General features: G+C 42.3%; 2 protein-coding genes across 3 annotated transcripts in view; both read left to right on the forward strand.

The window, feature by feature from the left end:
* Positions 1-5,502, forward strand: part of SEC23B (SEC23 homolog B, COPII coat complex component) — a 44,499-nt gene extending 38,997 nt beyond the window's left edge. For both annotated transcript variants that reach the window (XM_032859255.1, XM_032859256.1), the window contains exon 20: positions 4,404-5,502. In XM_032859255.1, the coding sequence (XP_032715146.1) occupies positions 4,404-4,493 (90 nt within the window). In that variant the 3' untranslated portion in view covers positions 4,494-5,502. The remainder of the gene's footprint in view (positions 1-4,403) is intronic.
* A 7,573-nt stretch (positions 5,503-13,075) lies between these two features.
* Positions 13,076-14,354, forward strand: SMIM26 (small integral membrane protein 26). Its single transcript, XM_032859394.1, has 2 exons — positions 13,076-13,223; positions 14,031-14,354. Exons 1-2 carry the CDS (start codon positions 13,106-13,108, stop codon positions 14,195-14,197), a joined length of 285 nt encoding a protein of 94 aa, XP_032715285.1. The 5' UTR covers positions 13,076-13,105; the 3' UTR covers positions 14,198-14,354.
* The last annotated feature ends 1,455 nt before the right edge of the window (positions 14,355-15,809 follow it).

Below are 15,809 nucleotides of genomic sequence, written 5' to 3' on the forward strand. Positions count from 1 at the left end.
CATCTGTTTCTGTTGTAATCTTTATTTTCTTCTGCTTGCTTTGGGTTTATTTAGAAATGTTGCTTAGTTTCCAAGTATTTGGAGATTTTATTATTTGTTGATTATTGATTTTATTTTGATTGCATTGTGGTTGGAGAATATATTTTCTATGACTTTGGTGCCTTTAAATTTGAAGTTTTTTTTATGGCCCAAGCTGTGGTCTGTCTTGGCATATGTTCCATGGTCACCTGAGTATGTATTCTGCTGTTGTTGGGTAGAGTGTTCTGTAAATGCCTGTTAGATCCTGTTGATGGTGTTATTGAGTTCTTACTGATTGCCCTGTCAGTTTATGAGACAGGGTATTGAAGTTTCCAACTCTAATCATGAGTTTGTCTATATGTATCTCTTTTGAGGTCTGTCCGTTTTTGTTCCCATTTTGTAGCTCCATTGTTTATGTGTACACATTTAGGATTGTTGTGTTGGTGGGTTGATTTTATATCATTACATAATTTCTCCTTCTGTTGCTGGTCATTTTGTTTGCATTGATGTCTGCTTTATCTGACATTAATAAAGTTCACTATTTTCATGCAAAAAATATTGTTTGCGTGTTATATCTCTTGACATTCTTTACCTTTCATCCTATTTGTTGTATTATATTAGAAATGAATTTCTTGTAAATAATCTGCTCTGCTAAACTCATAACTGCTGCATTTGGGCCATTTATATTTAAGGTAATTATTGATACATTGGGGCTTTCTGTCATTTTATTTTTTTGCTTTTCCGTTTGCTTTCTCTGTTTTTCATTTCTCTGTTTTCTGTTTCCTGCCTTCCTGTGGGTTACTTGAACGTTTTTTAGAATTCCATTTTAACTTGTTTATAATGTTTTTGAGTGTATCTCTTTGTGTAGCTTTTAGTGGTTACTCCCAGTTGTAGATAGTAAAGCATTATGTATTACCTTATATATGCATAGCTTATCACAGTTGACTAGAATCTTTTTGACCAATTCAAGTGACGTATAGAAAACTTACCACAGTGCTTGGATGGCTCAGATGATTAAGTGTCTGTCTTCGGCTCAGATCATGATCTCTGGGTCCTGGGATCAAGCCCCATGTCAGGCTCCCAGCTCAGCAGGGAGTCTGCTTCTTCCTCTCCCTCTGCCTCTCCCCTGCTCAGTCTCTTTCTCTCTCTCAAATGAATAAATAAAATCTTTAAAAAAAAAAAAATTAACTCCCCTTTACATTCCTTTATCTTATCCCATTTATAATTGTCTTAAATGTTTCTTCTACGTGGATTAGTCAGTGTTAATAGTTTTTCTTCAAACATGAAGCATAATTTGTAAACTTCAAGAGAAGAAGCAAGTCCTATTATACTTCTCCATATTTTTGCTTACTGTGTTCTTTATTCCTTCTTGATATTCCAGGGTTCCTTCTTTATAATTTCCTTTCTGTTTAGAGAGCTTCCTTTAGCCATTCTTTTAGGTCTCCTGATGATAGATTCTTAGTTTTCTTTCATTTGAGAATCCTGATTTCCCCCTTCTTTAATGCAGGATATTTTCTCTAGATGCAGGATTCTGGTGGCAGCCATATTCTTTGGGCATCTGAAAAATGTTTTGCTACTTCTCTTGGCTTTTATGGTTTCTGATGAGAAATTCATTGTCCTTATTGCTTTTCCCTTATAGGTAAGATGTCACTTTTCTCTAGCTGCTTTTAAGATTGTTTCTTTGTTATAAGTACTATGTGTTTGGTGTGGATTTCCTTGGATTTAACCAATTTAGAATTTGCTCGGCTTCTTGATTCTGTGTATTTATTTCTCTTGCCAAAAGTTATCAGCTATTCTTTGTATACTTTTTCAGCCTATCCTCTTTTTCGTTTCTCTCTGGGACTCCGATGACATGAATGTCAGGTGTTTTGTAGTTCCACAGGTCCCTGGTGCCTTGTTCATTTTTTTCCCACTTATTTTCTATTTTTCAGTTGGGTAATTTCTATTATTTTATCTTCCAGGTCACTGATTATTGTCTCTGTTCCTTTTCTGCTATTGAACTCATCCACCGAGCTTTTTACTTGTTTCTGTAGTTTTCAGTTTTAAAACTTTCCTTTGGGGCACCTGGGTGCCTCAGTTAGTTAAGCAACTGCCTTCCACTCGGGTCACAATCCTGGAGTCCTGAGATCAAGTCCCCCATCAGTCTCCCTGCTCTGTGGGGAACCTGCTTCTTCCTCTGCCTGCCACTCCCCTGCTTGTGCTCGCTTGCTCTCTCTGTGTCAAATAAATAAAAATCTTAAAAAAAAAGGAATAAAAATAATAAGTAAAACTTTCCTTTGGTTCTTCTTTAGGTCTACTTCTTTCCTGAGACATTCTTTGCTGAGGCTTTCTGTTTTTTCATTTGTTTCAAGTGTGTTTGTAATTGCTCATTGAAGCTACTTAGAAGTCTTTGTCAGATAATTCTAACACTGTCCTCAGTTTGGTGTTAACACCGGCTGTCTGTTTTTCATTCACTTTGAGATCTTGACTGTTGTTATGATAAGTGATTTTTGTTTGTTTTTTGTTTGTTTGTTTGTTTGTTTAAAGATTTATTTATTTTATTTGACAGACAGAGATCACAAGTAGGCAGAGAGACAGGCGGTGGTAGGGGGTGGAAGCAGGCTCCCTGCTGAGCAGAGAGCCCGACATGGGGCTTGATCCCAGGATCCTGAGATCATGACCTGAGCCGAAGGCAGAGGCTTTAACCCACTGAGCCACCCAGGTGCCCCGATGATAAGTGATTTTTTATTGAAATGTGAACATTTTCATATTTGTTATGAGACTCTGGATCTATTTAAATAGGCTATTTTACCTGGCTTTTAGTCATGCTGCTCTAGGAGGGAAGCTGGGAAGACATTGTTTCATTACTGCCAGATAGCAATCCAGGTTTTCCATTGGCCTCTTGACACCTGGATGGGGGACAATTCATTGTTACTATTGGGTGGGAATTCGTGTTTCAGCTCCCCACCTAGTCTCCACTGATCCTGCTATGGAGATGGCCTTGTTAGTGTTGGGTGGTGGTGAAAGTATGCACTGTCTACTAGGCCGCCTCTGATACCCAATGTAGGGGGCACAAAGGACATCTTCCTATTGCTAGGTCTGGGTAGAAGTGCAGGCTCCCCGAATGGTCTCTATTGGTTCCATGACAATTAGGGAGATGTTCCCCTGGCCATTGGGGAGGAAATTCCCAGTGCCATACTTGGCTTTCTGTGAACCCATCCTCATGGTCTCCCTTGTTACTGTCTTGTGAAGGTGGCCATCTTAGGTGCTCACTCAGCCCTTGCCAGTGTGTGTGGGGCCACAGTTTTTTCTGTCGTCTTTGACTGGAGTTAATATCTAACATCTCTTGTCTTGCTAGGCTATGCTGGTCCTTTAACTAGAGAAAGTTGACTTTCTCTGTATTTTTTTCTGTGTCCAGTTATTGTTTTCCAGCCTTTCAGCTCCAGGTCTGGGATGTATGAGGCAAAAAGGAAACCCAAGGAGCTCACCACTGTATTGTTCCTTGGGATCCAGGGCCCCTAGTTTGTCTGCTCTCTTCTCCACCTTTCACAGTCTTCTTACATTTCTTTTATATAAAATGTCCAGGGTTTCCAGTTGTACATGGTGGAAGGAATAGGGAAAAGTACAGGTACTCCTTCCCGGAAGGCATCTTATAAATTTTAATTATACTTATATTTTCCTAATAGTAGTACAGTATCATTTTTGAAAATTTGAATGTGTCAAATAAAATATTAAGAAAGAAAATTTAACATTACTTATAATGCCACTGTCTAGAGTTAAGTATTCCTGGCTTCTTTGTAGGTAATATAAAATGTGTATATTGTGTATATTTTTACCTATTTTTTTACAGATTTGGGCTCTTACTAGAAATCAAGGTTTCTATTCAGTTCTTCTCCCTTCACATTACATAAATCATGAACATTTTCTGAGAGTACAGATACCATCTTTTCCATGGAGATCCTGATTCATTCATTTGTAAATATACTACCATACAAGCTTCTGTTGTAAGCAGGGCATGAAGAGCATTGGGTTAGGTGTTGGCAGGGTGATGGGGAAGGTGAGACACAGGGTGTGTGGCCTCCAGGAGCTCATGCTTGATGGGTGGCCAGACTCTGGGCAAGTCATCAGAACCATGGAGAGGATTAAAGCAGAAGGGCATATGCCCAAACTGTCTATAGTGGCAGGGGATGGCCTGACTTCAGTGGGTTGGAAAGGGGTTTTGTGAGGAAATTATGCTTCAGTTGGTAGAATAGTTAGCTAAGCAGAGAATGGCAGTGGCGGGAGTCCTCCTAGCAGAGCAGGTAGCACTGTGAATGTTCTGAGGTGATGGAAGCGTCCTTAGTAATTCATAAATGCTAACCAGCTTTTCAGATACCTGCCAGTTAATCTTTACCATTAAATTTCAGGAAACAGGAGCACCCATCCTAACTGATGACGTTAGCCTGCAGGTGTTCATGGATCATTTGAAGAAGCTGGCTGTTTCCAGTGCTTGTTAAGCTAGAAGATGTGAGCAGAACATCAAAGAACACATTGGATTGTGTTCACAATTGCTGATAATGGCTTAAAAACATTCCTTTCACTTTACTTGTGGGTTTTAATAAATAATCAAAGGAAGCATTGTATGTAACTCTTTAGATTATAATTTATTTGTATTCCTTATTTGTGCCCCTTTTCCTGCATCATCAAATGTTTTGGTACTTGTAGATGTTTATATACTTTTTGTATCCTAACTTTATTGTTACATAAAATCAAAGGTAATGTATTTTGGAAACTTACTTAGGTGAAAATCATAATGATCAGACAGGAAATAAATCTGGATAAAGCAAGCACTGGCTAAAATAATGCTAATACAAATTTGATTTCCTGAAGTCTCTATGTGTGTATGTGTATGTTATTAGTGACTCCCCCAAGAGGTATTACCTGAACTTAATCCTCATTTTCTGCCTAAATGTTAAGTGAGGGAAAGGTTGAAATATGTGAAACTTGATCATCAAGGCAGAGCTGTCTGGAGTGCACTGTCCCTAACTCACATGTAAACAGCCCAGCCCAGGTGGCTGCTGGGAATCAGTGGCCCTAACAAAATGATAATGCAGTTATCTTGGGCATCAAGTAAAACAACTTACACAGGTACTGTTTTGTTTTTTTTTTTAAATCAAAGTAGTATGTGCATGGTTTTAAAAAACAAAACAACATATCCTAAAGAACTTTATAATAACGGTTCCCTCCACTCCCTGAGCCTAGACCTACTCTTCAGAGGTGGCTGGTTTTAACCTTTCTCTTCAAGTTATTTGTTGATGTTATCAGTGTTAGCCAGTGTCTCTCAATTCCCATTTTCCAGAATGAGGACCTTTCTCTGTACCATCCAGTTTTGATGGACTATGCCTTTATTTTTTTATTATCAAGGTTGGTAAAATTTACATTCCAACCTGTTAACCATAGTTATGTCTTTTGTCTCAAAGTTCATTCTGAAAGTTGAAAACAAATAAAGATCATTTATATAATTGTAATAATGTTAACAATGTCCTTGTTTGAGTCAGGTAGTATTACATTTTTTTCCCATGGGTTTGCTGTCCCAGTCCCAACACCATTTGAAGGAAAATGTTCCCAGTGACAAAATCAGTCATTTACATTCTTATGTTCTAGCACTCCTCAGGTCGGTTTGCTTCTTTTTTGCATCATAACTTCGTGTATTTGTTTTCCCTAAGAGTTTCTAATTTTGGGGCAGGTGATTTTTAAAAATTTTATTTATTCATTTGAGAGAGAGAGAGCATGAGAGAGGAGAGGGTCAGAGGGAGAAACAGGGAGACCAATGCAGGTACTCATTCCTGGGACTACAGGATCATGACCTGAGCCAAAGGCAATCACCCAACCAACTGAGCCACCCAGGTGCCCTGAAGTCCATTCTTTAGAGATCACGGATCTCCTCTTTAATTACCGCCCAATTGCTGTGACAAGTCATCCAGGAATTCGTTTTGTTTGGAAGCCTGGGTTAGTTCTACAATTCCTTTAATCCCATAAGTCATTTGCTATCTTAAGTTACATGGGAGATAATTTAATCTATTCTGTCTTCATACTTTGCTTTGCTGAGTATAAAATTCTAGGCCCAAAACAATTTTCTCTCAGAACTTTGGAACTATTTTTTCGTTCATTTGACAAATAATTTTTCAGTATTTGCTATGTATGGATTGTCTTACAGACACTGGGTATGTAGCCAATAAAACAAATACCTGCCCTGGTGGAGCATATATTCTAGTTAGGGAAGACCAACAACAACAACAAAAATTAGAAGTAAATTACATGATTTATTAGAAGGTACTGAGTCCTATGTAGAAAAACAAAGCTGGAAACTCCTATCAATTGGATGTTGAGCCATCTGGATTGATTCTTACTTGTATTTTGAATTTGTATTACAGCCTTTTGCCTTTGGTATGCGTTCTGGAGGGCCTTTCCTATCTTAAGGTGTTTAACACATTTTAAATGCCAAGGGCTTTTATTTTGTGTACGTTTTCTATAGAATATTTTTCTTTTTCTTTTCTCTTTTTGTCTTAAAGATTTCATTTATTTATTTGACAGAGATCGCAAGTAGGCAGAGAGGCAGGCAAAGAGAGAGAGGAAGGGAAGCAGGCTCCCCGCTGAGCAGAGAGCCCCATGCGGGGCTTGATCCCAGGACCCTGGGATCATGACCCGAGCCAAAGGCAGAGGCTTTAACCCACTGAGCCACCCAGGTGCCCCTCATAGAATATTTTTCTTACTTGGGGGATTTTTTTTTTTTTTTAAGTGTGCTCCATGCCCAGCGTGGAGCCCAACATGGGGCTTGAACTCATGACCCTGAGATCAAGACCTGACCTGAAATCAAGAGTCCGACAGTTAACCGACTGAACAACCCAGGCACCCCATGAATGTAATTTTTAATTGAGTATGTCATATAGAAGAGCACAGAAACCTGATTAAGGTTGAAACTATTCCATCTTGGGCCTTTCCGTTTTATTTATTTATTTTTTAAGATTTTATTTATTTTACAGAGATCACAAGTAGGCAGAGAGGCAGGCAGAGAGAGAGGGGGAAGCAGGCTCCCCGCTGAGCAGAGAGCCCGATGGGGGGCTCTATCCCAGGACACTGAGATCATGACCTGAGCTGATGGCAGAGGCTTAACCTACTGAGCCACCCAGGCGCCCCGGGCCTTTCCATTTTAAAAATAACAGAAGGTAGAATGTAATAGACCTACCTTGCACTAGTGTTCTCTTCAGTGACAATGAGTTTAGGTGGTGAGGTGGCACCACTGGGTGACCTAACATAGAAGACCCTGCCATGCAGATCCTACCTCTGGGTACTGGTGACTGTTTCCAGAGAGAAGGAGGTGGAGAGTAGTGTATGGGAAGCAGCTATCCTGAGGAGGAAAGCATGGAGCCCAGTGTGCCTAATGAAGACTCTGAAATCCATCTTGAAGGCAAAGAAAGCCTCTGACCTCAGGGGAAATGACCTGTTAGGGATTTTTAAAACAGTAGGAGAAAAAAAAAAATTTAATTTTAAAAAATAAAAGCAGTAGGAGAGTGGCAGGATGGATGGGAGGAAGCTGGAATCCAGGTGAGGTCTGAACAGAAGCAGGTGTTTGGACAGAGGTGGGGTGTTAGGCAAGAGTCTGAGTTCAAGTTTCTGGCTTGGGTGATACGTCAATCATTCTCTGAATTACAGAAAAGGAGGGAAGGAGTTCTTTGCTCTTTCTTTTCTAGCATTGATAAATTCAATCCTGGACATTTTGAGTTTAGGGAGCTTGTGAGAGATAACAGAATGCCCAGCAGGTTAGTTGTAATTAAAATGGTTTTTCTTTCAGGAGAATTTGGAGCAGATTTCAGTCATTAACAAATAAAATAAATAACATGAGCAAAGTTGCTCAGGATGAGAAGAGAACAAATCTTGCAACAGAATACCAGTTTTTGTTTTGTTTTTAACAACCTTATTGAGGTATAGCTTACATACAAAGAACTGCTCCATTTAAAGTACACAGTTCAATGAGTTGTTTTTTTTAATAAGAGTTTATTTGTTTGACAGAGATCATAAGTAGAGAGGCGGGCGGCGGGGGGGGGGGAAGCAGGCTCCCCGATGAGCAGAGAGCCTGATGCGGGGTTCAATCTCAGGATCCTGGGATCATGACCTGAGCCAATGGCAGAGGCTTTAACCCACTGAGCCACCCAGGTACCCCCCACCTTTTTCTTTTTTCTTTCAGATTTTCATTTATATGACACAGAGGGGGAGAGGGAGAGAGGGAGAGAGCACACAAGCATGAGGAACAGCAGGCAGAGCGAGAAGAAGGCTCCCCGCTGAGCAAGGAGCCCAATGTGGGACTCCATCCCAGGACCCCTGGATCATGACCTGAGCTGAAGGCAGACGCTTAACCGACTGAGCCACGCAGGTGTCCCACTTTGTTTTTTTTTAAGATTTTATTTATTTGTGTGTGTGAGAGAGAGAGCAAGTGTGGGTGAGTGTACAAGTGGGGAGGAGGGGCAGAGGGAGAAGTAGACTCCCCACTGATCAGGGAACCTGATGCAGAACTTAATCCCAGGACCCTGGGATCATGACCTGAGCAGAAGGCAGACACTTATCCAACTGAGCCACTGAGGGGTCCCCAGTTCAATGAGTTTTGACAGATGTGTACACTCATGAAACCGCCATCACCATACAGAACTTTTCTATCCCCCGCCCGTTGGTTTCCTTAGTAGGCAACTGCTAGTCAACTTTGTCCCACTGTATATTAGTTTGTTCCTAGAGTTTTGTCTAGTTTCATTTGTGTCTGGCTTCTTTCACTTAGCATAATCCATTTATGATTCCCCCATGTAGCTGCATGTATCAGTAATTCTTTTTATTACCAAGTTGTATATCACTTTTCATTTATTCATTCACCAGATGATGGTGATTTGGGTTGTTTCCCGTTTTTGGCTGTTATGACTAAAGCTCTGTGAAAGTCCATCTACATGTCTGTGTGGATATGTTTTCATTTTTTTTGGATAAATTACTAGGAATGGAATGTCTGAGTAATGTGGTAGGTGTATGTTCAACTTTTTAAGAAACTTTCAGTATTGCAAAGAAGTTGTGATGTTTTATGTTTCCACCAGTTAAGAGGTCTGATTGCTCCAAATCCTTACAACTCTTGGTATTCTTTTTTTTTTTTTAAGATTTTATTTATTTATTTGACAGACAGAGATCAGAAGTAGGCAGAGAGGCAAGCACAGAGAGAGGGGGAAGCAGGCTCCCCGCCAAGCAGAGAGCCCAATGCAGGGCTCGATCCCAGGACCCTGGGACCATGACCCAAGCCAAAGGCTGAGGTCCCAAACCACTGAGCCACCCAGGCACCCCAACTCTTGGTATTCTTAATATAGATTTTAGTCATTCTAATAGGTGTACAATTGTGTCTTGTGGTTTTAATTTGCATTTCTGCGATGACTAATGATGTCCCTGTGCTTATTGGCTGATGAAGTTCTAGAACCTAAGTGAGGTTCGGTGGGGTGACGTCTAGAGCTGATGACCAAGAAAGAATTCTTGAGACATCTTTGGTGCAAAATGGTGGTTTATTAAAGCATGGGGACAGGATCTGTCGGCAGAAAGAGCTGCTGCCCTGCTATCCTGAGGAGTGGCTGATTATATACACAGGAGTTGGGTAGGTGACGACAAAGGGGATGATGTTAGTCTCTAAGGAATTTTGGAAGCAAGGTCTCCAGGACCTTGAGGGGCTAGCTATTGTTGGGAGAAAGGTTATTTATTACTAGTAAAAAATCTTCTTGTGAGACCCTTTAGATGTATATTAGTGGGTCATATGCTTGGGAATGATTGCTGACACTATCTTGGAGGTTTAGAGATAAAGTTTCACACTTCTCCTATCAAGTGTCCTTGTTAGTGAGATTTGGGTTTAAAAGAAATTTAACTTTATTTACATTTCCTTCTACTTCAGCCTCCTTCAGTTTTATGGAGGGGAGGGTGATGTTAGGGCTTGAGGAACTGAGTTATTTGCCTCTGGAAATTGTGCTATTGTTAAGATAGCTTCTTTGTTGTAAATCTCTAGGACATTTGTAAACCAAGGGAGACTCCTGTCTTGCAGGATTGTGATCTCTGCAAGTTAACTATTTGTTTTTCTTTTAGGGCAGCCACGGGTGCCTGAGGAATGTCACACATATTACCGAGGGGAGCGGGTGGAGAGGGGGTGCAAAGTGCCAGCTTTTGCTTTGTCCTCAGCCAGCCTTCTGCTCCCTCATCATTGGCCATTAGTATATCTTTTTTAAAAAAGATTTTATTTGACAGAGAGAAAGATCACAAGTAGGCAGAGAGGCAGGCAGGGGGGGGGGAAGCAGGCTCCCCGCTGAGCAGAGAGCCCCATGTGGGGCTTGATTCTAGGACCCTGAGATCATGACCCCAGTCAAAGGCAGAGGCTTAACCCACTGAGCCACCCAGACACCCCATTTGTATATCTTCTTTTGTTAAGAGTTTGCTCAAATTTATTGCCTGATTCTTAGTAGGGTTGTCTTTTTATAATTGAATTGTAAGTTGTCCTTTTATATAGGTATTTGAATATTTTGTGGCTTCTTTAATTTTCTTAACTGTGACTTCTGAAGAACAAAATTTTAATTTTGAAAAAATCCAATTTACTAGTATTTGTTTTATGGTTCATGCTGTCTGTATTCTAAAAAATCCTTACCCCTCCTGTTGGGTCCATGGTCAAAGGAGCGAGACTGATACAAAGCGAAGGTCAAGCAAAGTTTTATTTCGCGCCAAGTAGCGAGAATCAAATGGACTGGCCAGGGCCGTCTCTTGCAAAAAGGTGACCCCTTCCAGTCTCACAGACTAACTTTTATAGAGTAAAGGCCATGTGGTTGAGCCTGGCCACACACGGTGACCAACTGAATTACAACTCACCCTATAGTAGTTATCTGAACTAGCCTATCACTCTGGTCAGAATTGGTGCCCAAAAGGCAGGGCCCACATTCTTGGGTGGTTAGGGACGTGCTTTCCTGATTGGATGTCTCCACCTGGCTTGGCTCATCTTTGTATTCTGGGCTCTGTTACCTCCCCCTGACCTGACAAATCCTAGTATATGGGCTCTGTTATCTGGGGCTGGTCAGTCATATTTTACTGGTTTCCCAGACTTGTTTCTAAGTAAGTTCCTCTGGGGGGCAGGGTCAATCTAAGTTTACTGCATAAACAACAAAATGGCTCACTCTGGCTAAGTAGGCCCTTACAATCCCAAGGTGGCAAATTTTTCTCCTGTGTTTTCTCCTAGGTTTGTAGTTTTAGCTTTTGCATTTAAGCCTATGATCCATTTAGAGTTAAATTTTTGTGTATGGCAAAACAATTTCTAAAGGGTGGGAGAAGTGGAAAGAGCCCTGAAGAACACAGAGATACAGAAGAAAATTATGTTTCCGAAGCTATGAAAGGAGCAGGTATGGTCAGTGGTGTCAAATGCTTTAGAGATAAAATTTGACTATGGCTGAAAAGTAGTTCCTGGATATGGCAATTTACTGAATGTCCACGCTATGCCAAGCACATCACTTCTGCTCTCAAAGTTAATTTGGTCTTTTGGAGCCGTGGTAGATTATGCTTTGAATTTAGAAACATATGGTTAAGAGAAAAGTTGGAAGGTAGGCAGAGCCCAAGTGATGAAGTTCTTGAACCTAGGTGAGGTTCGGTGGGGTGAGGTCTGGAGCTGATGACCAAGAAAGAATTCTTGAGACATCTTTGGTGCAAAATGGTGGTTTATTAAAGCACGGGGACAGGACGCGTGGGCAGAAAGAGCTGCTGCCTCGGGGATGTGAGGAGTGGCTAATCATATACACAGGAGTTGGGTAGGTGAGGACAAAGTGGGTGTTTAGAAGGGCTATCAGGGTAAAGAAGACTGTCAGAATATTGAAGGCCTGGTCACTATCAAGCCAAGGCTGTTTTTCCCTTTAATGAGGCACTAGCATGAAGACAATTGGGAGTTTCTGGGTGGAATGACACATTCTTGCTATCAAGCGTCCTTGTTAGTGAGATTTGGGTTTAGAAGAAATTTAACTTTATTTACATTTCCTTCTACCTCAGCCTCCTTCAGTTTTGTTTATGGAGGGGAGGGCGACATTAGGGCTTGAGGAACTGAGTTGTTCGCGGGCTATTGATAAGGTAACTTCTTTATTGTAAATCTCAAGGACATCTGTAAACCAAGGGAGACTCCTGTCTTGCAGGACTGTGATCTCTGCAAATTAACTATTTGTTTTTCTTTTAGGGCAGTCAGGGGTGCCTGAGGAATGTCACACATATTACCGAGGGGAGCGGGTGGAGAGGGGGTGCAAGGTGCCAGCTTTTGCTTTGTCCTCAGCCAGCCTCCTGCTCCCTCATCAAAAGGAGATGTGTTTACAAGATGTGAGTAGAGTTAGAGTGTAATCCCGAGGAGGCAGTAAAGCATAGGACCCAGACCCAGTGGAAAGATCAACTTTGACCAGAGGGGACCCAAGGCTCAACCGGACTGGGTTCTACAAAGAAAAGTGGGGAAAGCTTCGGGGGTAGACAGGCATTCTCGCTTATCTGAGAACTGCAGGAGGAGTGTACTTAATCTTTACAAATACCATCTGAATCCTGTGTAAGGCAGGTGTTACAATTTTTTTTTTTTTAAGATTTTATTTATTTATTTTACAGACAGAGATCACAAGTAGGCAGAGAGGCAGGCAGAGAGAGAGGAGGAAGCAGGCTCCCTGCTGAGCAGAGAGCCCGATGTGGGGCTCTATCCCAGGACTCTGAGATCATGACCTAAGCTGAAGGCAGAGGCTTTAACCCACTGAGCCACCCAGGTGCCCCGGTGTTACAATTTTCCACGCTAGAAGCTTGTTCAGGGAAAGTCATTTGGTGTCACGTGGTAGGCGAGGCTGGTCCTCAGCAGCGCAGCCGGGAAGCCCCCTGAACCCTACACCTTAGGGTCCAAGTCCCGGGCGACTTTCGGGACTACACGCCCCAGGATGCATTGGGGCCATTGCAGGAAGTGGCTTCCCGGAATCGGCTCTACATTGGAGGCGGCGGCGGTTGTGACGCGCCGGCAGGAAGGCCCGCCTCTGCCCTAGGCCTCCCGGAGTTGAAACCCTCCCCGTGCTGCATAATGCGACCGCATCAGGCCACATCTTGGTACCGGCGGATGTCCGTGCTATATGGGTTGGGCGCTTGGACCACTCTGGGCTCCTTGTTTTATTTAAGCCGGAAAAATCACAAGCCACCAGGTACGACCCTCTGGCAGCCTTCGGTGGGGCGTCCTGATAGGGTCACAGAAGCGGCTTCGCTCTGCCGCAGGCACCGGGTTTATTCTGCAAAACCATTGTCGCGAGCAATTAGCTGTAGGGGAATCTGCCCGGAACTACCGTTTCAGTCCTCCTGTCTGCTTCTTGTTTATTTGACGAATCTGGGTAAGATTCCCAGGGAATGTCAAAAACACTGGACGGTGATTTATTTAAAGAGGTGATGCCTCGGTGAGCCCGGTCGCAGTTGGCGAGCAGTTTCAGCACTTCCACCCGCCGAGGAGTATTAAAATCTTCCCGGTTACCGGGCGGAAGAGAAAACCCCCGAGCCTTCAGAGATGTGCTGGAGATTTGAAGATGCCTGCAGCGGATTCTAGTTGCCCGGGGCTGAAGGGGCGGAGTTGATGGGGCGGGACTTGCTAAAGGAGGGAAATAGCCTAAAACTGCCGTTGCACAGATCTGAATGTGCTAAAAGCCATTCGGAAAAGGAAACAGGAAAGCTGTTCTGTAAAAGCCGTGAAGATGACATTTGGCGTTGAAGATTTTCAGCGGCCTGAAAGTACACGTGTCCAGTATTGAGCATTTAAACACGTTTCAGTGTCTATAGTGGTCATGTCATATTTATTTTTCTTTTTTCACAGGGAGAAAATAGTGTCACCCCTACCCGTCGGGGTGATTCCTACCTTAGTTTATTTTGTTTCCTTCCAAGACCTAACTAATAATTTAAGGACTGCTGTCTTAAAAGGTAACAATTCAGGTGTTCCTTTCTTTTTTTTTTTTTTTTTTCCAAAGGTGATGAAGTGGAGCAAAAGGATGTCCCAAGAAATGAATTGCTTGAGCCCCCGAAAGGGTTTTACTTGGAAACAATTGTCACATACAAGGAAGATTTTATTCCAGTCACTGACAGGATCGTCAACTTTTTGAAATCGTGGACTGGTGGCCCTGGACGAGAATCGTGATTAACTGCAGAATGCTGAAAACCGGGACTTTGGTTCATTTCATGGATGCCTTGATTTCCAATTTATGTTTACGAAAAGTGTATCCATTTAATTTAATTTTGCTGTAAAATATAAACACTCGTGGTATGCAATAAATCCGTCCTTGAGGAAAAGTCAATTTGCATATTTCAGAGGTGTCCCTCATTTCTTATATGAGTGAAAAGATTGAAGTGAAATTTCACATTAAGCTTCCCTAAGCTGTTTTCTGAGACTGTTTCATGTAACTTTCTATTTCTCTCATGTTGCCGGCAAATAGGGCTTTAGCAGTGCTTTGAAGGTTACAATCACCCGATGTCCCACCTTCAGCCTGGGATTTATAGCAGCTCTTTAGGTACTATTGGGTACTTGGGAAGTATGTTATAAACTGTATTTTGTAACTCCTGAATTAAAGAGACTTGACCTTTTTACTAGGACCAGTACCAGACCCCTCATTCCTTCAGCAGATGTGGATTGAACCCCAACTGTGGCTACCGGTATTCTAGACATGGGGGATACAAAGTCAGGACAATGTGGGTTGTGCCCTAGAGTGCTGCACTGGTCTCTACTGTCTATTACCATTGCAAGTAAGAACCCCACACAAGTGGGCTTAAATCAGAAAGGAGGTGTTTATAAAAAATGTGTATGGACAGCTTAGAACTAAAGCCGAGTATGTTGAGGTCTCAGGAGAGCCTGGTACCCCCCTCGGGAAGGCAGCCAGCCTCTCACTGAGCCTGCTTGGGCTCTTGTCGGCCTTGTTACTTCTCTCGCTGCACACCAGCTTCTCTTCTCCCAAACCCCCGTTCTGCAGTACTAGAGCTAGTCTGAGCAGCCTCTTCCCAAGCTGGTGTTTGGCTTCCACTCTTGTGAGACTCAGTCACTTTTTATTAGTGCCCTGCCCTGTGGATTACTGAGTATGCCTGAAAGGCATTCGTGAGGCATCAGGGTGGCTCAGTTGGTTAAGCAGGATAATTTAGGCAACCGAGAAAGAAAAGTTAAGAGTAGGATTTCTGGTTAATGTTCTATAGGGGGTAAATACCTACACTTTGGGGTTTTGTTTACTTGTTTACCAGACAGGAATCACTTTTATCCTTATTGGCCAAAAATCCACAAGTTGATGTGTAATGGCACGAAACCTAGGCTTTTTTTTTTTTTTTTAAGATTTTATTTATCTATTTGAGAAGTAGAGAAAGCATGAGATGGGGGGAGGGTCAGAAGGAGAAGCAGACTCCCCAGCAAGCAGTAAGTCCAGTATGGGACTCGATCCTGAGAGTCTGGGATCATGGCCATGAGCCCAAGGCAGGTGCTTAACTAACTGAGCCACCCAGGCTCCCGAAACCTAGGTTTTTAATCACAGGTAGATGATAGGTCAAACCGAGGCACATTCCCCCAGATAACTAAGGAATCTTTGAGTGGGCCTATAAAAGAACTCTTGGGCCCAATTCCAATTTGCATGCGTCTGTGCGTGTGTGTGTGGTGGGGGTCCAGGCACGACAGCAATTCTTGGGAACCAGTTGGGGGTGTTCTATAATTCAACTCCATTGTGACACTATCTACTCAGAAATAGCATTAGATTCCATAGGTCAGGGGCTCAGTC

This window comes from Lontra canadensis, unplaced genomic scaffold (genome assembly GCF_010015895.1).
Source record: "Lontra canadensis isolate GAN:19392208 unplaced genomic scaffold, GSC_riverotter_1.0 scaffold16, whole genome shotgun sequence".
In the NCBI taxonomy this organism is placed as follows: domain Eukaryota; kingdom Metazoa; phylum Chordata; class Mammalia; order Carnivora; family Mustelidae; genus Lontra; species Lontra canadensis.

What these genes read in the sequence shown, in the direction of transcription:
- SMIM26 (XM_032859394.1), top strand. Translation starts at nt 13,106, where the DNA reads ATGCGACCGCATCAGGCCACATCTTGGTACCGGCGGATGTCCGTGCTA. An exon ending in GAAAAATCACAAGCCACCAG is followed by an intron (nt 13,224 to 14,030) that starts GTACGACCCTCT and finishes TTTTTTCCAAAG; the next exon opens with GTGATGAAGTGGAGCAAAAG.